This window comes from Anticarsia gemmatalis, chromosome 3, assembly GCF_050436995.1.
Source record: "Anticarsia gemmatalis isolate Benzon Research Colony breed Stoneville strain chromosome 3, ilAntGemm2 primary, whole genome shotgun sequence".
In the NCBI taxonomy this organism is placed as follows: domain Eukaryota; kingdom Metazoa; phylum Arthropoda; class Insecta; order Lepidoptera; family Erebidae; genus Anticarsia; species Anticarsia gemmatalis.
This window is the reverse complement of record NC_134747.1, coordinates 6920746-6946566: the sequence shown is the minus strand read 5'-3', so window position 1 is coordinate 6946566 and position 25821 is coordinate 6920746. Positions and strand designations below refer to the sequence as shown.

Sequence of the window (25821 nt, the reverse complement as noted above, 5' to 3'; positions counted from 1 at the left end):
TGTAATACGCTGAAACAATAGAAGATATAATGATATATTCCATAGTAGAACATAATATTTTTTTGCTCGTCATATATTTTGTATGAGACCATTCGTATTATGCTACACAGGGTGTTAGACCCAATGCCTGTTTTGTTTAGATAACCTTTTTTGTGTAACACCTGTAGATAACAACCAATTTAAAGACAACATTTTTTTATTATGATTGATAGTACGAATAAATCCAGTTTAATCATCTGCAATAGATGAATATAGGTCAATGATGATGAGGATAATATGAATAAAACAAATAATGCAAATATATAAAAACCAGTATATTTTATTTTATTTTACGAATCATACCTCCTAATTGGACTTGTATCGACGTTGTAATTATTTATTTTCACGTAATTTTTTACGTATTCGCGATCATTGTCTGTTAACAAAGTCCAACTTTCCAACTCTACAAGCACTTCTAGACTCATACAACTTTGGATAATTCTTTCTATAGACGTCATTGTCAAAAAATCGGATTGCATTATACGAAGTTCTTTTAAATATATGAGAGGATTCTTGTCGAGTATTTTAAACACAAGATCGTCTGTTAATTGAATAGCAGTACCTATGTGAATAAATTCCACATTTAAACTATTAGTTAAAATGAAAAATAACTGTTCGTCTGTACAAGTAGACACGCAAGTGATTTTCTTCAGGTTGCGGAACGGCGGAATCTCTAACTTTTTCGTATATAAGGACGTATGTTTTATTAATGTGCAATTATATAAAGTTAACGTTTCCAAAAATGGGCACATCTGACTTATATACATCAGAGCATTTAAATCAATCTGATCTACATGTTCCAAGTGTAGATTTACAAGGTTACAACCCTTAACTTGAAGAACCTGTTTCACTTGATCTGCGTAGAAATCACACGACAATAGTTTTAGCTCTCTTAAATCTTTTAGGCCTATAAGTACCATTAAATCGGTTTCTAACGTGGTATGAAATACAGTCATACTCCTGATATAAGGACACATCTGTACTGCTAATTGCAACTGATTAAATGTAGCGTATCGACTTACAAATGTTTTTAAATTAAATGTCGTTACTTCGCAATAGTTTGAATCTATGTACTCTAGAACTTTTCCGATCTCGTCGCATCGGCCGATATCTTCAATTTTTTTGCAGTATAATAGCACGTTCACAAAGCCTCCCAAAGATACAAATGTTCTGTACAATTGTACGCTTTTAAGTTTTTTAATCATAGCTATTATATCTATGCTGTCGTTGGTGATGCATTTAGAGCTAGACACGTCTAATAATTCCAGATGCTTACAGTTTTGAACTACGCATCTCAGTATATTGTCTGTGCAGTCATAATTTATGATCAAATATTTTAAGCTATGTAATTCCTTTAAAGATTTAATGACCGCGTCTTCCATATCCGCAGTTTTCCACCCGCCTGAAAGTGAACCTAAATTTAAATATACAAGACCAGTAAGCATATACAATTTTGAATAAAAAACTGAGCGTAACATCTTAGGGATCGTGTCAATTGACACTACAGTTAGATTTTTTGTGAACAACACCTCCGCCATTCTTACAACAACATTCATTTGGCTTACAAATTTTCCCATGCAACCTCGAAATCCTAGGGAACGTTTGGTTTTTTCAAGTAACTCTGTCAAAGCTCTAATAGCCTCGTTAGCAAATAAATCTTGAAGCATCCATGGAACATTATAATCTAAATAATTTCTTATGCTATGAATATTGTGTGACAATTTTGATTGGGCTGTATTTATGTCTCGTTGTGAAAGCATGGCTATCGGTATCATTTGCCATTCTGCTTGCTGTGCTACCCAATCTCCGAGTCTATTCAGGGCTAAAGTTTCAAGCTTTTTTGGTTGCTTATATCTTGCCATCGTTACCTGTAAAAAAGAATTGTCGTTATCGTTATGTATCTACGTAAATTATATACCTAGGTATCTTAATAATACTTTTCCTTTAGTTACCTATATCAGAGGACCTAATATAATAATAATATATAATATCAAAACATAAAACGTAGGTAGAATAGGTATAATGATATACCTTGTTAGAATTGTTTTAGAATGGTCTAGCTAGTCTAGGTATAGCAAACTATAAAATTTACGCCTAGCGTAGGTAGGTAGTAGGTAGGTACCCACCTACCAAAGACCTTTTAAGGTCAGTAACTTTAAACTAATTTTTTGATGAATGATAGCCGAGTGGTTTAAGTTGACACCTCCCACGCAAGTGGTCGCAGGTTCGAACACGAGGCAACACACCTATGACTTTTAGAAGTTATGTGTGTATTAGAAATAATTATCAGATGCTCCAACGGTGAAGGAAAACGTCGTGAGGAAACCTTGCATGCCTAAAATTTGTTTAACACATTTATTGACGGCATGCAAAGTCCCCAACCCGCACTTGGCCAGCGTGGTGGACTCAAGGCCTAACCTCATTAAGGGAGGAGACCCTTGCCCAGCAGTGAGACATTAATGGGTTAAATATATTATTATATTTTGATCAATAGTAGACCAATTATATGATTGATATTTACGTACAAAAATGCACGAAAAAATTGGATAGTGTTCCTATAGGTAGGTAGAGGTGCATATTTTTGAAGCTAGGTACCTACCTACCTTTACCTACTTTTAATATAAAGTTACTCTACTTATGAAAGGAACATTTTAAGTAGGTAGATAGGTAACATGGTTCTGCCCTTTACGGGTTGGTTTTTTGAAAACAATGCATGTTTCATTAATTTCAGGTTTTTTATTAAGGTATCGCCAATTTTCATTAACAATGATTTAGCCGTGTGAACTTGTAACAGACAAACTTAGTAGGTATGGCTTCTTCTGGTTGGAACACAAAATTAGAGAAGAACAGCACTAGCAATACCCATTTATTTAATTCACCTGAGTGCACCAAAATAAAACTTATATAAAATTACATATTTACTTACCGACATTTCCCTTCTTCTGAAATTGATCTAATTGTTAACAGTAACTTAGTTTCTCTCGGAATTTATAGAATTCCAAAAGGCATATCCTATTTATTTGTACTTAGGTAACTATTTTCACGTAAATTACATTATTTTTACTTTAATACTTCAATGATCTATAGATGTTTTGTACCATGTTATGAATAGGAAACTCAGTTGCGCATGCGCAAGGTGTATTTTTAGCAGTCGATGAACGCTGAGATTATTTTTGTTTTGATCCACTCTTTGCTTTTCTAAAAACTGACTTATGTATTTATAAAACAAGGGACTAATTTTTTAAGTTCTAAAGCGCTCCATAACACCTATGGTGTGGACATCTTTTGGTTGCCTATTTCTGTGAAATACCTTGGTACATAGGCAATTGAGAACAATAATTGTTCCTACATTGAGTAGCTACCTACCTACTTGTGCTAGAAAGGATCAAATGTTCTGGCTGGGTTGCCTGATAAAGATTGTCCTACTACGTATATATTTGATCCATATTCATTGTAGGTAGCTACACTTATTAATGGCATTGCGTGCCGTATGATATTCATTACCTACGTCTTTAAAATCACACCTACATATCCTCGGACGTTTACTAATCAGTCAGTCATTTCAGGCGATCGTGTGCGGTAGGCTCATTCCCACACTTTGTCTACCTTTTCCAAACTTAAAATCTGATCAATGTTAACATGTCGGCAGCAGCCGAGACCAGGTGCTTGTTTCGATTCGGCAAGGGTTTTCCTACCACTTTGCACAATATGCTTGCCACTCTTTGCTCTTAAATATAAACCAAGTTCGTCGTTTTGATTAAAAAAAAACTCATACTGGTATTCAGCTCTAACCGGTGAGACTGGAAGCCGACTAAAACATAGTTAAAAGAAAGAGAAAAGCTAGAAAGGCTAGGTTGACTGACTGACTGACTTCGGTAAACTTCGGTTAATTTTGTTGGTAAACTCTTGAGATACACAGTGACAAGACTGTATTAATGTAGATAGGTATTGAAACAAAATTATATGTTTCATGCGTCTTTAATCATTAAAATTTATTTAATTTATGATACACCCAATGATTTAAGCACCATTTTGAAGATTAGTTAGAAGAAAAATTTTATAAGTTCATATAATATCTTAAATGGCCAAACGACCATAGACACTATTATTTGTCCTTGGCTTGTCACTGTCAATTTGTAATTTTTGATTGCTAGTGACATTTCATTATCAGTATCGGATAGTGAATTTCTACAATTACACGGGAGGAGAATTTTAAATATTTTACTTGTTTATTTATTGATTTATTCAGTTGAGACTAAATCTCGTTAAATATTTCGTGGCTTGTTCCTGAAAGAATACGCACGGTAATGTCTTAAACTGTAAAAAGTTGACAAAGTGATAATTGATATACGATACCGGAGTGACGGTAAATAAAATTCTTTTTTTTATCGTATATGCTACAAATTGTTACAGTTGGTTACTGTCGTTGACAACGTAAGTCATGGCCCTACCGTTACCTATACCACCGTGCGCGAAAAGAGATGGTCTAAGCAGTTTAAGTTGTGAACATTTTGATTATGCTAGTACTATGGCTACAACATTGTTGGCTCCGGTAAAAACAGAGCGACAAATCTTAGAGCATTCTATGTCAGAGGATGACCCGAATGCAAATACGCAATTTAAAAGTCAAGTTGGTAATCAGCCTCGCTGGGGCCCAAGACATCGTGGAGCCCAAGAACTTGCTGAGCTTTATAGTCCAGGTAAACAATTGTTCATTTTTATGATATACATAATGTTATATGTAAACCTCTTGTAGGTAGTGTTATGTTAAGTTTGTTTGTTACTTCTAGTGTTCGAAAAAAGTTTAAAGCATTCTTTGTTTAAATGAGGCATGATTATTGAATTGGATGATACTTTATGGAGATGTAGCAGTATTTAGCCAACACAGCCTTTTATTTATTAGCCTCATATGAACAAAAAATTACCTAAATAAATGTTCAACAATGAGAAGGGATATTTTATTAGAGGGATGAGAAAGTAATTTTTGTTTTGACAGGCAAGAGGCTTCAAGAATGGGTGTGTGTGGTGGTTTGTTGCACATTGTGTGTCAGTGCTGGTCTCCTAATGGCCAGACACATACATGCAGATGCCTCATTATTATTAGCAGCAATTGCTGGTGTTCTAACAGCTGATTTTGCCTCTGGAGTAGTACATTGGGCCGCAGATACTTGGGGAGCAGTTGACCTTCCTCTTATAGGCAAAGTAATAACATTGTTTTATAAACTGTATCTAGCTATTGTTGCCTGTGTGTTTGTGCTAGAACAACATTTTCCTTCATCTGCTTATCTTATTTGCTTACTGCATAATCATATAAATTAATTGCCCACTATATTATTCATGAGACTCATTCAAAAAAATTCTGTCATCATTATCATAGCAATCAATCAAATCAGATTAGATAAGAATATTTTTACAGGTAATATGATATTTACTTACCTAAAATAAAGCATCATAAAATCCCAAGGTTAATCCAAAATATAATACAGGTATTTGTTATTAGCGTAAAGATTAGACACTCTTATTGCATTTTTTTATATTCTGTTTAATTTTAGAAGTTTTAATGGGATATAACTTATCCCCTAACAAGCGGAAGTCGCGACTCCGACCGCGAAAATATGTCTTGAGGTAAATAGTATATGTGTATTTTACTCCCAAGACATATTTTTGCTAAATTTCATAAAAATCCATACAGTAGTTGTAGTGTAAAAGAGCAAAAGACCCAAATAATTTTACACACTTATAATATAAGAAGTACGATTATTAGCTATCAGTGCAGTTAAAGAGGGTAGCAAATAGTAAGTTTGTACATACTTTTGTGGTATTATGAATGTTAATTCAAAAAATTGTGCTATCTTATGGACTTTAGAAAAAATATTATTGTAAATAACATGCATACTGAAAAGTAGTACTAAATAAAATCGCATGTTGATTCTACATACCTATCACAATTGCAAAACAAACGCAGTTCTAATTACGCATTACGCGCTGTTATAAATAAAGAGGAAAACAAAGAGAATTGTTTTATACATTAAAGTACATAAAAATATTATTTTATCTAGACATAAATGTAACTGTAACACGGTATGATTCATCTATGTATATAACGTCTGTAGGTATTTTCTCTAAAGGGTATTTTTACTTTAAAAAAAACATACATAAGAACAAGCCTTATTTTATTCTTTTAATTGCGATCTTCTTCCAGTTTCATCCACAATGTATTTATTCTTCGCAATTATATTGCTTAATTTGATTTAAATCCTAAATTTGAAGACCCTTTGTAATGATTAGTAAGTAAATAATAACACTAAATAAATATCATTAGACAACTCACGTAAAACCGCGTAAAAAAATATAACTCAGTAGGTATATTTCGCTTTTACCACCACAGACATCTAATAATAATATAAATATTTTTAAAACTTCTTACGTTTGAAATAGGCTAAGCGTTATTTTACATAGAGATGATTCATTTCGATTCATTATATTATCATAACTTAGGTGATAACTGAAAAAAACATTATAATCGGCGTTAGTTTAGAGAACTAGCTTAAGATAAAGTACATACCTATATGATGAAATTAATGAAAAAGGTATTAAGCTTGTTTATTATTTGCCTTAATGGGCTCTACAAGCAGGAGTCCATTGAGTTCAAGTACCTTAAAACAGTCACCGGTCTTTGAACGGACTGACCGCGCAGAAGGTTACTTACCCCTTTGTCATTTACCGATGGACGTAGGTACTACAAACGCCTCATTTGTAGACTCGTAGAGTAAAAAGCGTCATTACCCTGGCATGTGTTTATTTTCCCTGCGCTGTTCATAAAATCGATAAATTCACTGAAACCCATACATATGTACATGCTGTACAAGTCCTTACAAGTAATGATAAATAGTTCATGTAGGTAGGTACTTCTTTGTTTCAATCAAAAATCCTAGTCTATATGTTGTTATGGATTAGGTGACTATTTTCTATTCGAGTAACAACAGGATTTTTGTACTTGAGTAAAACCGGTGAGACAAACGTCGACCTAAAAATTACTAGATTACGGAAAGCGGTACATTCTCGATGTAACTGACGGGATGCATAGCTTGAAAGTGGGACATGTGGCCATGTTACTTATTAACTACGCATTAAAAGGCATTTTAAATAACTAGAAATAACATTTATAGTCTATCCGATAGGCAAGGACTTTAAATTAACTGTTTAATGGTTGAAAAGTAGGTATAGGCAAATATTGCATAAGCCACTGGTTTTGTGTTTCATAGATTATGCCAAGGCGTTTGATAAAGTTCCATGAAGAATAATGTTTGAAATGCTTTAAGAGATATGCGTATCTCGTCACACTACTTTGATTAAAAACTTGCTCAATAAAATCGCAAGCTTCGTAGAATTAGAATATCCTAAACCAGAGTATTTTTATACAAAACGAAGCGTACGCCAAGGATGCATTTTATCACTAAAATAAGTTAGCACCGAACTTGTTATAAGGGGACAACAACTGGGACGACGATTAAATGCTGGGCGGGGGCAAAATCAACAATATCAGATGTGCAGATGATAAGACTTTCTTTTCGTCTTGAAACTGGCAACTTTCTTATGGAAATTGTAGACAAGAATAAATAATCCATTCAAAGACAAAGATGAAGGTGATAGGCAGTGTGCAAACAAAAGTCAATGAGCTTTCGTATCCCGGGTTACTGATCTCGTGTACCTGTGTGTGGACCCCTCCACAACTTTTCGAAGAACTGAGTATGAAAAAGAATCTGGTGCGTAGAAAGTGGTTGTGTGTACAACGCTATAGAGGAAATTAATGCTGTATTACTATGTAAAATAGTGATCTTATTTAAACGAATAGAACCAAAATATAATGTAATTTGCAAAAGATGAGCTCAATTTTCTTTAGAATACAGTTTGATTCTTCTTGCATAACACCACTCCTTCATATTGGTGAGCAAAAACGAAATGCATATAATACACCTATACATACATAATAACACGATTTGTAAACAGTTGCATTTTCGGAAATTGGCGTTGGTTCTTTGTAGCTGCCTGATTCAACCTGAGAAACTCGGCCTTATATAAACATACATGTCATATTCCTATATTTAACTTAATTAGCATGTCCTGGTCATCCTTCTGCTTTTTATAATTAGCATGTTAGTATGTAACTGACTTGTGTGCTACATGTGTATTTTGTATCTTTACATTTAAATGCTTTTACGACACGAATGCAAGTGGTACGATTGGTACGTATGCAATAGTAGTAGCAGATATAATACTATAGATTGTCTATAATTTCACGATATTTTTGCACTAAAAAGGTAAATGTTATATTTCGCATACGCTTCGCGTCAAAAAACATTGTTGTAGTACATTATCTTATTACATTCTGCGTTATACCCCATAAAAACGTTCGTTTATTTTTCGGAATTTTCGATAGGAAAGATTTCGTTTGGTAAAAGCTTTTTACAACTGAACTGCTGAGTAGATTTTTCACCTCTCCCGAAACAATAGTTGAGCTAGAAAGGGGGAGGGGCAGGAGTTGTTGTAACTTATTCTAACAATAAATGCGACCTCAGGGCTTATAATATTCCATAAAGACTAACGGAACCCTTAAATAGCTCACAAGTTTGTGGAGTGGATGCTTTCAGAATTAGACACCGTTAAGCCGTAGAAATTCTGTGTGGGTTTTATAATATTTGACCACAATGCATTGTGTGAAATTAAGTTTGTGACGTAAGCAGCATTTGTAACAACATGATAATATCTCTAATGTTTTTTTAAAACCTGTTTCAGAATTTTCTTCGTCCGTTTCGTGAACATCACATCGACCCAACATCTATTACCCGACACGACTTTGTCGAGACGAATGGTGACAATTTTGCAATCACCATACCCGTACTATCAAGGATTGTATGGCAGCTTCTCACGTATGACGATCAGAGCATCGATGCACAGTTTAATTGGATTGCTTATTGGTACTTGTGTTGTATCTTTGTAGCAATGACTAATCAGGTAATAATTTTTAATTTACAACATCATATTTTTCAGTTTTTGTAGTGACGTTAATTTTTCTTACGTATCAAGTTTAGACAGTTATAATATACCTAGTAAAATCACAAAGAATCATGGCTATCAGACATCTAACACGCTGAATAGTAACCAAAATTGAGAAGATCAAACTGCATATACAAAGTCATCACCCTTAATGAACACATTTCAGATTCATAAATGGTCGCATACGTATTTCGGTTTGCCAACGTGGGTGGTGTGGTTACAAGAATGGCACATAGTGTTGCCTCGTCGCCATCACCGCATTCACCATGTAGCGCCGCACGAGACTTACTTTTGCATCACAACTGGCTGGCTAAATTGGCCGTTAGAAAAACTTCACTTCTGGTCCACTCTAGAGACTATGATAGAAGCATTCACTGGCTGTAAACCTCGAGCAGATGACATGAAGTGGGCGCAGAAGCGTTCCTAGAATAAAATTATAACGTATCCATTTTTATACAACTGACACTCGTCCACATCTACTGAATCAATTAATAAGAGTAGGTTTAATTATTTGCTAAGGACGACGAGGAGCTATTGTAAAAAATATTATTATACTTATATTATTTTGCAAAAGTTTGTGATTACTTTTCAAGAGTTCATGTTTCAAATAATATTTTTTTAAATATTGCTATGAATGGTTAGACCATGCATGATGGTCACCCGTCGAAATGTGGTAAATAAATATTGTAATGGTCTCTACACAAATTTAGCTATAATATTTGGAATAATAATACGTTAAGGATCAAGTGACATAAGTACAGTCAGCACCAAAAGCGGATCACCAGATTTTTAAATGAAAACTAGGTAACGGAGTGGAAACGCATGGGACAGCTAGTTATAGTTAATTGCCAACCTGTCGATGACAAGTCGTACCTAGGAGGGGTAGCCGAAAATATAATAATATATGTTACATTCACAAATCTAGCTTTGTTTGCTTTCACGTTAATTGAACGCACGCTCTAGAATTCCGAGTACGTAGGTACGTTATAATGTGCAGATGTTAAAGTGGTATGATAATAAAATTTAAATAATGGTTAACCACTTCGAAATTAATTTGTCGTTCTCATACAAATAATAATATGTCATCAATTTCAATGTGATCACTTAGTCCTTAACGTCATACTGATCTAAGCGGGTATAGGAGTATACCGTGTTATGTATCGAACACCAGTAATAATGCACTTAGTTTACGTTGGTACAAGTGAAGTGACAAATTCTGTGATTGGCTCTTTTTCACCGTTTGCACTACATTAGAACTTTAAGCTAATGCTAGGGAGAGGAGCTAGTACAAAGTTTTATTTGTGCAATGTTTACTGACTTGCAAGGCGCGCTTTGACCGTTTGGTTCATTGGTTCGTGCTGTGCTTCTCAGTCTGTCAAATTTCTAACGAACACAACATATTTTAATAGACAAAACCTAACCTTGGACCACTAAGTTATTCGATACAGTCGATACCAAAAGTTTCGGTAAATTGGTGATCCAATGGTCTTGTTTAATGCTCTATGGCACTCTATGGTTTTCAAATAATTGTTATTCATAGTTAATTGAGTTGGAATTCACTTAACACGTGTCATATAAAATGAATTGCTGCACAAAATTGGGCAAAAAGATGCAGATTGCAATCCCTGCTTTGTGATCAGGCTATTTCTCAACTTTGTTATACCCTAAAATGGGAAACGGGGAACGGGCTAGATTCTCAATTACAGACATACCTATGATATAAAGGAGAAAAAGAATGTGTTTATTTTTTTGATTCTAGAGCAATAAGGTTTAACATGACAAGATAGAAACAATAAATCGCAAGTTTAGTGGCCTTGAATATGTAAATAATTAGATGGGAAATAATAAATTAAAATCGACAATACGTGAAAAAGAACAGACCACCATGCATGAGTCTCCGGTCGGGGTCGTAGAGCGCGTTAATAAAGAGGTGGCGTTCATTGTGAATTATGAGCATCAATAGATGCACGTTGATATTATTTACATCTATCTAGGATAGAGAAGACCTTTGTTTCGCTATATTTAAGTCAATTTTAGACAAATTGGGAGGAAGGAAGTAGGTAATTTGGGAACAACTTACAGTCTACTTCAAATTTTGCAATTTAAGGGGGCTTATAAACAAAAATCTAAAGCTTAGAAAAGGGTATAATTTATAAAAGTTAAGTTAGATACCTACCCCTACAACTTTGATAAACCAAACGATAGGTAATTATGAATATTTCATACTATTATGTGGGTTCATAGGTACCTAACATATTACGTAAGTTTTGCATTGTAACATTTGGGGAATAGGGACTATTAGGTATGATTTTTCCTTTTATTTCAAAGAATACACATAGGATATCAAAGTTACGTGAAGTACGTGAGAAGTGATCGGTCTCCACGTTTTTTGGCTTTGTAAAATATTTTTCGTTTCAAGTAACTTAAAATTTAGAGTTCTACCTGGCGACGGCATAACTTCCCCATTGGCAAGTGCCTACTAAATATGCCAAAAAAAATTCAATGCCCCAAACAATTAAAAGAATATTTTGACTACAAAATAGCCGAGAATTTCGATTAGGTAGGTAGGTATATTGAATAGCTACACACACTGCTGTGTTTATGAAAATTGATTGTACTGATCATGTATGTGTGCAACCAATAGGTACATATACATAATCAAGCCTTATTTATTACTCTCATACAATGGGGGATATTATGTTTGGACTGGACTAAGACTCCTTCCAGACTCGGAAATTTGCGTGTTATTTGTCTATTGTTTCATAAATATCTGTATTTGTTTTGCATGATTGCTATATGTATATCTAAGCACTAAAAAATGCACACTGCATGTTCTATTACAACTTAGTTATTTCTTATTGTACCGAAGCAAGCCTTACATTTAGTAAAATAATGTAAACCATTTAATCTAACGATAATTTAACTTCGACAGACGCAGTCAGGAAATATGTACAGCTCATTGTAATTATAATACTATACTGTGCAACGATATGATGTAATATTATAATACGTACAAACAATAAATATGATCAATATATTAAATCCGAATTAAAAAATCTAGGTACCTACTTGATATGTTTCTACTTGGAGGAATATAGGAGTGCGTATAATACATATTTGCGAAGTTCAAAGGTTTGAAAAATATGACTGGTTCAAATCAAAATTCTATACATAATATATTGTTAAGTACCTACCTAGTAAGGACAATATATATTTACATATTATGTAGGTAAATAAAAACAAATAAACAAATATATTGTACTCTTTTATAAGGCGAAAGAAATTTAGGTGCAGCTACCGGTACCTACGTACCTTGGTTATTTCATAAGTTTGGAAATGTGATAGTTATGTTCAGGTTAAGCTAGGTTATGTGGCATGCCTTGAAGAACTTATATTATATGTATTATATAGTAAGTGTCCTCAAAATAATAAGATAGTACCTACCTATATACCAACAAATAATATTTCGCGCGACGAGCTTAATTTACTCTATTTTACTTTAAATTTCGGTGTACCACCATACCAAAAATAGCACAAGTTTGACGCTGATGTATGTAGGTATTAATACCTAAATTTAAATATATACATTTAAATGTATAGATTTTACCTCGACTTTTTACTGTAATAATCACGAAAATTGGTGCAAAAACAATAGGTAGCTTAATATGAGACAATAGCTATTTTTTATATTTATTTAAAACTTAAGATAAAGTGATATACTTTAAGTATTATACTTACTATATAGTTAATTCTATTTTTTTGTTCTCGTGCATTTTGAATACACACAAATTAGAATTTATTTTGAGCTAAATGAGCAATGAAAGTAATGTAATGCAATGCTTTAATATTTTATTGAATGATATATTCTTTACACGAATTAATGTTACGTTAAATATTAATAAAAAAATAAACGTTATCGTAATGTGTTTTTTTACATCCACCTACCTAAATGCCCAAAATACATAAAATGAATAAAGACCTCCTCTGTGGCGCGGTCGGTAGTATAACTGTCTACTGAGCACGTTCTCGGGTTCGATTCCCAGATCATAAAAAATACTATTGGTCTTTCTCTAATTTATATTAAACTGGTTGTTGCACTTAAGCTTTGCCTGGACAAATTTCGAATATGGCAATCTTAAAATAAATTATTAACATGGAAGTAATAATTTACTTCCATGATTATTAACAAAACATTGTATTGTTCACCCTAAAAAAGTACCTACCGATTGCCATATTTTGGATTGGATTGTCCTTAAAAGAGTGCGCGCAGCATAGCGGCTGGGTGTGACTGTGAGCTGACCCTTACTTTATTGAGAGCGGGAGCATGAAGTGTTTAGCTTCTATTTCCAAAATGAAAGTCAATTTAATTTGATACAACAATTATGTTCCAATAAAAAACAAGTTTATAAGCTAATGTTTTTTTTTTATTGTGGTCACCTGCACAAATAATAATAAAGTATGGTATTAACATCTCCGGAGGCTTGCGTTGGGCAGCTGGGTCAAGGGCCTGATGCAGAAGGCGGTTCTTCTCGGCACGGCACGAATCGTTAGGAGGTTCCTCGCCCTGGAGTCCTAACCGCCGGTACTTTGGACCCTGTTCCCGATACTGGTGGCCACCTAATTTTTATATTTTTAAATATGTTTTTTTTTTATATTTTTCTTACTATATTTAAATATATATAAAAATGTAATAATTAAGAAGAATTATAAACAAAGAGCATAAGTATGGTATTCATACATTTCATATTCAACTCTCTGTTAAAATTATTGTTTCATTTTATTTATTTTTATAAGATACACAAAACCTAAATTTTACATAAGTTCTCTTTCTACCCTTGCATGTGGTAGTACGCAAACCGAAAATTTTTTTTCGCCTGAATTTTACAATGTACTATTAATATAAAGGCATAATTGATAAAATAAAGTAGCTACGTATATTGACCTATATACATTAATAAGTATTTCTGAAGAATCATGGTTTTATAGCTTTTCACAACGACAATTTATTATATAAGTATTTTAAAATAATAACTGCATTTTTAAAATGTAGGTAATAATGTTGGAAATATTAAATATTTGATGATAAGGTATATCAAGAAAAATCGACTATGACATAAATGAATATTGATGTATCGTCTAAGTAGTACATCCCTAGTTACAGCTGAGGTTTTAGCAATGTGATGTGACTGCCAGTTCTACTTGTCTAGCCTTATTTAAAATGTAATTAAAAATATTTTACTGAATAATTTCGAAGATAAACAACAAACATGAAAGACACAAAAGAAAGGACGATGTCGGGGAGTAGCACGATGCTTTTTAACAGTGAACACATGAATGCTTTTAGTTCTATTAATGAAAGACCGGTGGACGATATATCATTAGAATTTTTCTACAAACCTCACACTATTACGCTTTTAGCAGTGTCTATTGCATCAGTTATATATACGGCGTTTGTAAGGTATTCCATGCAATATTTTTTCATCTTCTTAATTAAGTTAAGCCCTATAACTTGTGATGTAACCATACTTCGTGGGTTATAAATTCCCAGTGGACTCGCAACTGCAGTTTCCCTTGTTCTTAATCCAGTTAAGTCTACGACGATGACGTGCTTGATTTTCCTTGAGTTAACGTTAACGTCTTCAGGAAAAATGGCCAATATCACCTAAAATTTACGGGCTATGGAATTTGACCATCAATACAATTTTCGTTGCATTGCATATCATGACTTCCACAAATTTACAATATGTACCATAACCTACCAACTAATTATAAAGATATGTGCTTACCTAAGCTCATAGGGAAAAAAATATTATGGTAAGGTACCTGGTACTTATTCACCAAATTTGCTAAGGTTCTTTACATTATTATACCTATCCAGAAACTTATTGTTTGATCAACTATTCTTTTGTTTACAAAGAACTTAGTGAGTTAATATTTTTTTAATAAAAATTTACTGCAAATATAACATAGTTAATCTGGATATTATTATGTGTAGCCATGAGACTTTCATCATCACTTGCCATCTTCTTAACTAATCAATATTCAAAACAAATATAATAATAATTTTATTTAGGTAATACCTTCCCTCCTGAGGTTTTAATCATATTTGCTTTCAGAGATGAAACAAGTATTCAAGACAACATCTGGTCTGGGATATGCTGTGTTGTGTTTTTTTTCCTAATAGTATCAGTTCTTACATTCCCTAATGGACCTTTTACTCGACCTCATCCTGCTGTCTGGAGAATTGTATTTGGCATGTCTGTGCTCTACCTGTTGGCATTGTTGTTTCTATTATTCCAAAGTTACTCTACAGTTTATGAGATAATGTATTGGATTGATCCAAACCTCAGAAATTTCCACATTGACATGGATAAGGTTAGTATCAAATAAGATGTATGTAGGACCTTTTGTTCAAAGAGATTAAGTGTGGCATCGTAGAAGTAATTTTTTTTTTCATGTTGCAGGAGTATGCGGTTAATTGTTCTGATATAAGCATATCCAAAGTATGGTCCCATGTTGATGTGTTTGCTTGGGGCCACTTTTTGGGATGGCTCTTTAAGGCAATATTATTTAGGCATGCAGGTTTACTATGGGCCATATCTATAATGTGGGAAATAACAGAAATAGCTTTTGCACATCTGCTGCCTAACTTCTTGGAGTGTTGGTGGGATTCAGTCATATTAGATGTTTTAGTGTGCAATGGCCTAGGTATATGGTGTGGACTTAAAATATGTAAGGCCTTAGAAATGAGGGAATATAAATGGGTCAGCATAAGGTAAAGATTTATTCTGTTTGTGATATCAATTTAGTAGAAATCATGTTATGTTCTGAGTTGCAAATCACCCGGGTGACCTGCTCTTTCAAATTCAAGATATTGATTATAGATTATCTTGGCTAATTGTTGTTTAAAATAATAAAAACTTATAATTAAATTAAATCTTGACTTAAATACCACATATTCCTAATTTATTAATTTAATATTCCATATATAATGCTAACCTTTCTTGGCTTTGCACTGTTGCTTTTGATAAATGTAGCTGTAATTTTTGTAACAAATTGTAAGAAAAACATAGATAGAATATTTTATTAAAATACTATAATTTTTCAGAGATATTTCATCTACAACTGGTAAAATAAAAAGGGCAATACTTCAATTCACGCCTGTACAGTGGACTCCAGTACGTTGGTTGGATCCTAACAGCACATACATGCGATTCTGTGCCCTCAGTCAACTAGTCGTATTCTGGCAGATCTCAGAGTTGAATACATTTTTCTTGAAACACATATTTGAGATGCCTCCATCGCACCCTCTAGTCATAGCTCGTCTTTGTCTTATAGGAGTTATTGTGGCACCATCTGTGAGGTAATACTTTATCTTTATCTACAATATTGATGGACTGATAAATACTTTTTCATATTGTGCACACTTTATATTTTAATAAGTCATTTAGATCTTTATCATTGGCATATTTTAGCGAAACAACAATCTTTAATTAGATTCTGTATTCTAATTAAAAGAGTTATTTGTTGTGTTCCTTAGTCAATGTATTTTTATATTTCATTATCTATCTATCTATATCTAACTATAACAAATTAATTTCAGACAATATTACACATATGTTACGGATCCCAATTGCAAACGTGTGGGTACTCAGTGCTGGGTATATGGGGCAATTATGGTTACTGAATCAATGCTCTGCATCAAAAATGGCAAAGAACTTTTTGGGCAAGCCCAAGTGTGCAATGTTATTGTATGGCTAGTCATCCAAATTTTAGTCTCAATAGGCTGTGTTTATGGTGTCGTCCTCTACCATCGATATTTTGAAGTAAGTATATTTAAAATATGGCCTTTGAAGTTTAGTTACCAGTAGTGTAAGGTAATCAGTAACTCATTTGTTTAGAATTATATTATTGATCTGAAAGAACATATTATATAGCTACTATATATTTAGAGAAAAGCAACACTATTCTTTCCTTATAAATACTGCTTGTACCTATCAAACAGGTGTATGGTGAAACAAACTCTCTCGGATCAGGTGGCAATAATATACTAGGTGACCCATAATGAGTCATTCACACATGGCATTTTTTTTTCAATTGCATTTTTGCATAAATAATGTTTTCTGTTTCAGCCAAATGGTGATTCCAAAGCTGGAAGTCCTAAGAAAGAGGATTAATAATGGTAAGTTTATTACGGATTGATTTTACACTTATGGCCAAATGCAGAAACATTTTACAACTTTAAGTGATTTTCAGAAGATATTTGTCGCTATGATACAAGTAAAAGTGACAAACAGAGCATGATACTTAAGTTCCTTAATGTTTAGGTACGTTTCTGCGTTCGGTCATGGCAGCGCTTGATTACACAAACCTGTCTTTCTACTGACAACAATAAATCTGATCAGTCATCACTCACTAACAAAAAATAATGTCTTCTGACGAAATACCAAGTGTTAATTGAAATTCACGCAGACAGGCTTCGTTTTTTTATAAAAGCTTGTTACACACATAAACGGCTCGGCATTAATTGGACTAACCGAGCGGTAAAATCGGTTTGGCATAATGCCGCTCGACATAGCTGCGCCGGAAAGAAACGTGTTATGCCGACTAAAGCCGAAGAAACTACCCGTTCTCCATAAGCCAAAACTAAGAGCTCATACAGTAGTTGTTACATGTCGGCTTTTTCGTTAAACAAATACTGCAGAATCGAATGATTTGTTGAGCTGAATGAATAATCTGATCGGCATAAGCCAAACAAAAATACTGCCGAACCCACTAAAATGGCCACTATAATAATATGTGTGTAGCAAGCCTGAGTGTTTTCCGCTGCCTGATCGCTCAGGCAAGAACGACGGGTCGCTATACGGGCTATCGTGGCTTCACATATACTAAAATTTTTATTTTTTGTTTCAGATGTGACATTTTAAAATTAAGAAGTTTTACGTCAGTTCATTCTGTGATGTGTTAGTGGCTATAAATGGATTGAGTGTGGTGTGCGCTTTGTAATACTAATTATGATTTTATTCCACGCTGATAGAAATGTAATGTCAATCTCGAAGGCATACCATTCCTACGCGGTATCTGGTACAATTACGGTATTTCAAATATGGGTGGTATGCGTTACAAATTTACAATCGTAATTAATTACTAAGCGCATGCACCTAATAGTATTTTATTTGAAAAACGCGAATATATTGATTCTGATGTTCCCTACTTAGAATAGTAATTAAATGTTCAGATGTTTGTCTTATTTATAAATATGCCGAAGTCCTTGTTAAAAAAGCTAGTATCTATCTTGTAGACGGTTTTACGAGAACGCAAATAGGTACATCTAAGCGGCTAGCCAGTTCTGGACGATAGGGCAATGCGATTTGCCTTACAAAAAGGAACTCCTTAAATGTCGTGTGTAAAATGTTCGTTTTGGCCTACATTAAAGTTTGGCAAAGGTACTGGGGGTATTATATTCGCTTGTTTTTTGTAAGTTAAGACCACTTTCCTGTCTACGGGTGCATCCGACTAGTGCGGATATTCATTTCTATGGAAGCGCTTATGCTCCATAGAAATGAATGCCTGCTACGATCAATACCGCCCCGCTCTTACCAGCAAGCAACCCGTTTCCATATTGTAGTACGCCCGTAGTGTACTTTTTTTTAACGGAATCATTTTTGATATAATTCATTTAAATGATTCATTCATAAAGGACTGAGGATACATATAATTATGTCATCGTAACATTGTGAAATTTACTTTACAATCTAACTTGACTGTAGTGGAGAATTTAAAGAAAATCTGTTGACATAATTAGTAATAACTACATACGTCACATACGTGGGACCTTTTGGTCCAGACTATGGACGACGAAATATTGATTCAATAACATAAAACATAAATAACAAACATTTATTTTGCCGTGCTTCATATTGTCACTCATGCATGACTATTTAGATTGTACATATAGTGACGAAATTCACAATCTTACGGTGTCATACATTGTTTATATTTACGTTTTCATCGAGAGGTTAATACGCAGTTGTATTCTGAATCCTTATTTAGAAAGTAATAGACAACAGACTATGTAAGTTAGTTCTAAAATAGTTAGTTAGGTACTTAATTATCTTTTAAATATATTTAGGTACATAATAATACTATTAAATTCTACGCAGGTACCTGATAATTTAATAATATATAGAGTATCATTTTATTTATGATCGGTTTTGTCAATTTCGGATAACATAACATGTGTAATTTTGACACATTTTTTTCGCTGTCGCTTTATCTATGGGATACGCTCTCAGACACTTATCCACAAGCCGTGAAACTGGTTGTAAGACAGGGTGACAGCAAATGTGTGACTAAATCTGTCAATAATCCACTTGTTACGCTGACAGATTCTAAGTTGATGCCTGGTGAAACCAGCCTTTAGTAGCAGGCAAAAATACTGCCACGTAACGATAATTTAACTTTGTTTTGTTGGACAATTTTATTAATAGTAAGCACTTACTAACACAATCTTCTCACTCAAATTTTGTTCGGCATATAATATTGTCTGGAACTTATCATACAAAGACTTAGTATATTTTTTATTTTTCAAAAGCGGGTTGATTACAATATTCCAAGTCTTTGTTCAGTGCTTGACTTTTACCAAGAAGTTATTGCGTATTATCCTCTTGTAATTTATTATTAATGTGGGTGTAGCTACAGGATATTTAAAGTCGGATTGTATCTGACTTGTACTTACGTAGGTACTTATATTAGTAGGTACCTACCTATGTCTATAAAATTTATTATCCAAAGAGCTACACCTTCTGCTCATTACATTAACTATGTGAAAAGAAACCAAATGATTTGTAGTTAGCTATGCTATTTATAAAAGAAACCATTTTAGAAGACGTGAAAATTTGTTTTTTTTTACCTATCTTATAAATCCTTGACCTTTTTGATATCTTTCGAAGTCTGGAGCGCTGTCGTTTACAATATACGGGCCCAATCGGGGTGCTTATTTTACCCAACTTACGATAGAAGTAGCCACTGTAGCCAGACCTTAGGCCGCGGGGTGGGCGACTATGAGGGGGTGGGTACATGCTACAATAAATGTTACTATACTTAGCAAAACTTTACTTCGAGTATCTACTCTATTATCCTTAACAATTTTAATACTCTTATTAAGCGGCGGATTCATGGTAAACAATTGTTTAGCAACAAGGCTGAATCAACGTGTTCCAGAGTTCTGGCAAGTGTGTGACCTGTAGTTGATAACAGTATGATTATGTAAACAAAGTTTCCAGCAACAGTCTCACCGTTCATCAACAGCGTTGACCATCTGTTGCTAAACAAATGTTTACCATGAATACGAGGTATAAGTAAAAAGAAAACGAATAACGGGAGATAGCAATAGTATTCACATTTTCACATAACATATACTTGTCTATACTCTATTATAATATAATAAAATACATTATCCATATCAGACACTGGGGCGTTAAAATAAATAATTAATTACACATCGATTAACTGGCCAGAGCAACAGTTACAGGGATAAAAGTTTTTAAATTCAACATTTTTCTTTTTAGGATCAATGAGGGAATTGTTTCTTAGATTAGTTAGCAATGTCATGACTCTCTCCATATCGTTGCGTCTTGATTCGATTTTGAAATAAGATAACAAGTCTTGGTCATCAGCAAAACGCGCCAAAATTCCACTAAGCTCTTCCAGCTCACATTTAAGTTTACCGCATTCCTGTTGGAATACTTTTAGTTGAGCACTCCGCTCTTCGTCTCGCCTTTTTAATAAACTGCGTTGTTGTTGGTACAAAGCTACATATTCACAAATTGTGTCAGTTTCATTCTGTAGTTGCAAAATAATATGTTCAAGTCTATGTTTTTCATCGGACAAATCCGCGACTTCTCCCATTATTTTCAAAAACCGCTCTTGAAGTTTAGACATAGCATCTTCTTTTTGCATACTGTGTTTATTCTCTACTTGTTTAATTAAATGTTCATTTTCAGCTTCATCCTTTTCCAGTCCATTATTGTTCTCGGAGTTTTCCTCAATAACTTGCGCAATTTCTTCAGGAACAACATTAATATTCTTCTCTGAATCCTTTAGCTGTTCACACTGTTTCTCAATGTCTCTGTAATTCGACTGTAATCTAATCATTTCCTCATCCTTAGCTTTTAATTTTATTTGCATTTCTTTGGCCTTCTCTTCTACGTCAGCTAATTTAATGGTTAACTCTCTATTTAAAAACTTTTCTGCAGTAAGTTTTTCTGTTAGTTCTAACTTATCTTTACTCTAAAAAAAATTAGAATATTGTATTAAGATTTCATTCAAATTTCAATTGTTTTTATGCAAAACATATTTAAAGGTATTCGAAAAGTCCGCCGACTATGGACCCGAATACCCGCGGCAGGCTTCGCCACGCTTCACGACCCGTCAAATACTTTCATACAAACATATATAATATACGCCTGTTATACCGAATGTTGAGCAAGAAGTGCATGAGAAATGCACCCACATTTGGCCATTAACAATGTTAGTCCACTGTGATACTGGGCAAGCCTCTTGCCATTAACCAGGCATTTTTTTTATATTTAATGACCAAAAACCAACAGCACTGCCCGCCTCGGGAATCGAACCCGAAACCCTAATAATCAGAAGTCGGTTTCACTACTTACTTGTACTACAGAGGCAGTAAATAAGGCCTTTCTTTTGTTACTCATTCATTCTGTTACTAAATTATGTATGAAAAATACCACATTACCATTTTTACAAATGCATCCTCTAAGCCTTGCATGTCTTGTTTTAATTTTTTGTTTTGCTCAGTAGCCCTCTGAGCAGCAACTTTATCACTCGTCATATCAGCACTCAGTTTAGTTATGCTTATATTATCATGATTGCAACCAGTTTCTTTTAGTTCAGACAGTTCCTTTACTTTTGCTTCACTTTCAGCATACTGACTTTGGAGTTTCATGTGATGAATTTGTAATTCATTTAATGCACCCTTGAAATACACAATATAAGACATATTATTTAAATGTAAAATTACCTCACTAAACAATTTTGTTTGATAACTTAAGTAAATAGAATGAGTATATAAGTTTTTGAATTATTGCAGAAAAGATGGAAAGATTTATAATCAGATAGCATGGTAAAAGACATTGTATATTATTATTTACCAATATGACATAAACTCAATGAACATAAAAAAGAATAAATCTTGTTTGTTATGTAAAACAATCAACATACAAACAAACATGCAAGTAAAACTTAAAATTACAGAAAAGTCATAATAGTTTGCTAAAAAAAATTACCTGAACTTGTCTTAAATTATCCTCTAAAACTTTAATGTTACTTGTGTTCTGATCCATTTCAAAGCGTTTTTTGTCAACATTGTAGTTTTGTAGCCTTATCTCCATATCACTTATTTGTTCAATGAGACTGTTCTCCCTGTTTGACAAATTCTGTACCTCCTTACTCAGCTCTTCATTCTTCTTTACAACTGATTTTAACTGCTCATTCAGTTCAGCAACATAATGTTCATAATGTAAATTAATCTGATCTCTTTCTTTCTGTAACAAACTTAATTGTTGTTCTAAGTTAGCGATTTTTTGCAGAAGTGCTTCATTCTTTTCAACATCAAGACTTTTCTCATTGGAAGGGCAGGCAGGTGTACCATTTGTGAGTTGTTGCAACTGTAAATGTATGACATCATATTGATTCTGAAGGTTGTATAACTGGCTGTGAAGAGAATCACTCTCTGCCTCTTTGGCACCAAGTATAGATTTTGTAAATTCCAATTGCTCTGATAAATTATTTATTTGTTCTTGATATGATGTCTGTGTACAAGTTAAGTCATTAATTACTTTTTCTTTCATTGATATTTCTTGAGTAGCATGTAGATATTTATTGTTAATTGTTTGCAATTCATTTTCCAGATCATTGACCTTTGAATTACACATCTTGAAATCATTAATCACCAATGCATGATTATGCTCTAGTTGACCAAGTTTAGCTTGTAAATCATATACTTGCAATTCCAGATTTCTCTTATTGGATATTAATATCTCAGTAACATTAATGTCAGGCACAGATGCAGATTTCATATTATCCTCTGTTAAACTTTTTACATCAGCTAACACAAGTTCTTCTTTAATGATAGGAGTTGGAACTTCAGAGTATAATGTATCAGCCATACCTTCACTGTGTGGGGTTTTTAATTCTTCTACAGTTTGGGTATTATCATAGCCTGGATTTGTTAGATCTGAACTTGGTTTTCTTTCTGATTGATAACTCTCATCTTTTACAGTAATCGTCTTCTTTTCCTGGTGGTCTTTTAACTAAAAGAAGGTGCAACAATATTAAGGTCCGAGGTAACATAAAAAGGCAAAGATACAACCTTAGATTATAATATTTGATTATGTCCATGATCGGTACTTACAAGATTGAGTACATTTAATACCGAAAATTTATTTTCCTTGGCACGCACTCGACAAGAATTACGTGTCATATATTAAGAAAATAATGTAAAAGAACGATAACGGGATCATTGAATTAAATTACGAAGGCAAAACATAATAGGAATTTGCTAGATCAGATCACAGAATACTTAATATTTTTTGGTAAACAATAATGATCATTACCTTCTTACGTGCTAGAGCTAACTTAGCTGCACGGTTATCCATTTTGAATAGGGCGAGCCCGTAACTTTAGTTTAACTGTTGATAAATAAGAATGACGATAGAATTTTTCAAAGTTGTTGTGAAACAAAATATAACATAACACGAAAAATCGTATTGTTGTACTTTTAACTCGCCACATACATAACCTCTTGTCAAATTTGACACTTCATCAGTCTGTCAAACTAGGGATGTAGGTACAAAAGCACTACATATCGATAACTAGGTAAATATAAAAAAAAAATCAATCCAAAAAGAGCCTACAATGCCGCACCCCATAGTGTAGTTGTGTTGGATTGACGAATTGAAAATTATTAACTACTAACTTGTACCGATAAAAGTTTCATCCAAAGACCTAAATATGGATACTATTGTATTTGTTATTTAATGGTTATAGTAGGGCCGCTGAATTATTACCGATTTGACACATGACAAATTGACAATACTAGTGAAGTGACTGAACAGGTAACTCTAATATCATTTTGACACAGTTTGTTTTTAAATATTCTAGTATAGAGTTTAATTAAATAAAATCAAAACCAATAATAGTTAAAGACACAAGTTCTTCATTAGGTGGAGTATCCTTGATGAAATAAAATAAATATCCGTATTCCTTATTCCTATATTCCATCAATATTCTTTGAAATAAAAATCATACCTATTCCAATGAATTCGGACCGAATACTATTATGCACATCACTATGAAAACAAGACGCACGAATCCGCACCATGTAACTTTATACAAGCGCGCTAAAGAACAAAAAATAAATGTTTTCATATTATTTACAAACTATTTTAAGTTTTGAAACAGTGTTTATTGGAAAATTACTTAATTCTGATATTTTGACATAAAGTTTTATATTAAAGAGGTATTCTAAATCATTCCGCAAATGTGACGCTCGTGCAAGGTTATATCGATTAATTTAAAGAATAATCTGTCAAATCGGTAATTACTCGGCGGCCCTACTATAGCGACTGAAACACTTATTTGATCCCAAAAAATACAACTGTGACGCCACCCCATGTCGTATGACTTCTTTGATTGTTAATTTAGAGCAAAACATTATTCAACATGTAGGCAAAATAATTTGCTACAAATTATGCGTTTACAATTTTACTGTAAGACGCATAGTTTCCGAGGTAGGTATAGCGAAAAAAGTGTTCCCACCCCCTTTTCCAAGATGGCGGCCGGGGGACAAGGGTGACGACCCCAAAAACTTCAAGTTAAGCTTCTATTGACTCCTCCTACATGTTCCAAAAATAAAATTGCGCCAAACTCATGTAACATTTCAATGGACTATTATGCTAAACTTAAAAGTTTGCGAGGGAAACTTATCATACTGAAAGACAAGACAGTGTCTGCAGCAATGTCCCTCCCAGTATGTCGTGTGATAGGTGTTTTTCAATTCCGCACCCGCAATCCCACAACATGCGGGATTGAAAAATGATGAGAGTTTCCATAATACCGAGTTTGGAAGCCCTACGCACATACTAGACCAACGTCTACATCAAGTGCCTAAATTCATAATATATGTAACATGTAGATCTGCAGCTTTTTACCTATTTTGTTTTCTGAAGTGCGTACTGTAGCGTGTGTGTAAGCGCCTATGCTAAAACGACCGTATACACGCAGAAAAATACGCTCGTCTCAAAACTTAACCCTTAAGAGCATTTATAACTATATAACTATATACTATACATTAAATGTTGTTTTACTTCTATTTGTATTTATCAAGGTTGAGTACAATCAAGGAGAAAGAACATGAAAGACTGAGTATACCAGCTCGGGTGTTTATTACAGAGAAGCTGAAAGATCCACTTGGAGCCTTGCGATGTTGCGCATCGTTACTCGCCGGTTGTTTTATTTATTAGTAGGAGAAGAGAACTAATTTGTTGATTCATACAAATAAAAATTGTTTAGTTATCAGTTCTATGTTTATTTTACGATTTGTCACATAATTATATAATACAATTCATCCATAGAGCAGTGTAAAATAATAAGAATACATGTAATAAATAAATTTTATCACATTCAGTGTTTGACTTATAA

The 25821-nt window shown here is 33.5% G+C and overlaps 4 protein-coding genes and 1 long non-coding RNA gene across 5 annotated transcripts; 3 read left to right on the top strand and 2 right to left on the bottom strand.

Moving 5' to 3' along the window:
* Nucleotides 1-293: 293 nt before the first annotated feature.
* Nucleotides 294-3464, bottom strand: LOC142987386 (uncharacterized). The gene is made up of 2 exons (XM_076136111.1): nucleotides 2966-3464; nucleotides 294-1907 (listed from the first exon to the last, which is right to left on the bottom strand). Exons 1-2 carry the CDS (start codon nucleotides 2969-2971, stop codon nucleotides 330-332), a joined length of 1584 nt encoding a protein of 527 aa, XP_075992226.1. The 5' UTR covers nucleotides 2972-3464; the 3' UTR covers nucleotides 294-329.
* A 739-nt stretch (nucleotides 3465-4203) lies between these two features.
* On the top strand, nucleotides 4204-13013 carry Kua (Plasmanylethanolamine desaturase Kua). Its single transcript, XM_076136110.1, has 5 exons — nucleotides 4204-4343; nucleotides 4453-4739; nucleotides 5036-5241; nucleotides 8836-9054; nucleotides 9263-13013. Exons 2-5 carry the CDS (start codon nucleotides 4481-4483, stop codon nucleotides 9521-9523), a joined length of 945 nt encoding a protein of 314 aa, XP_075992225.1. The 5' UTR covers nucleotides 4204-4343; nucleotides 4453-4480; the 3' UTR covers nucleotides 9524-13013.
* Nucleotides 13014-14263: 1250 nt separating this feature from the next.
* Pss (phosphatidylserine synthase 1 homolog l(3)77CDf) lies at nucleotides 14264-18331 on the top strand. Its single transcript, XM_076136109.1, has 7 exons — nucleotides 14264-14554; nucleotides 15213-15471; nucleotides 15561-15871; nucleotides 16205-16459; nucleotides 16700-16922; nucleotides 17229-17278; nucleotides 18010-18331. Exons 1-6 carry the CDS (start codon nucleotides 14364-14366, stop codon nucleotides 17271-17273), a joined length of 1284 nt encoding a protein of 427 aa, XP_075992224.1. The 5' UTR covers nucleotides 14264-14363; the 3' UTR covers nucleotides 17274-17278; nucleotides 18010-18331.
* A 2141-nt stretch (nucleotides 18332-20472) lies between these two features.
* On the bottom strand, nucleotides 20473-23926 carry LOC142987381 (uncharacterized). Its single transcript, XM_076136108.1, has 4 exons — nucleotides 23736-23926; nucleotides 22407-23432; nucleotides 21857-22096; nucleotides 20473-21387 (listed from the first exon to the last, which is right to left on the bottom strand). Exons 1-4 carry the CDS (start codon nucleotides 23775-23777, stop codon nucleotides 20593-20595), a joined length of 2103 nt encoding a protein of 700 aa, XP_075992223.1. The 5' UTR covers nucleotides 23778-23926; the 3' UTR covers nucleotides 20473-20592.
* A 148-nt stretch (nucleotides 23927-24074) lies between these two features.
* Nucleotides 24075-25802, top strand: LOC142987383 (uncharacterized). Its single transcript, XR_012960517.1, has 2 exons — nucleotides 24075-24911; nucleotides 25508-25802. It is a non-coding gene; the product is annotated as an uncharacterized LOC142987383 (long non-coding RNA).
* Nucleotides 25803-25821: the final 19 nt, after the last annotated feature.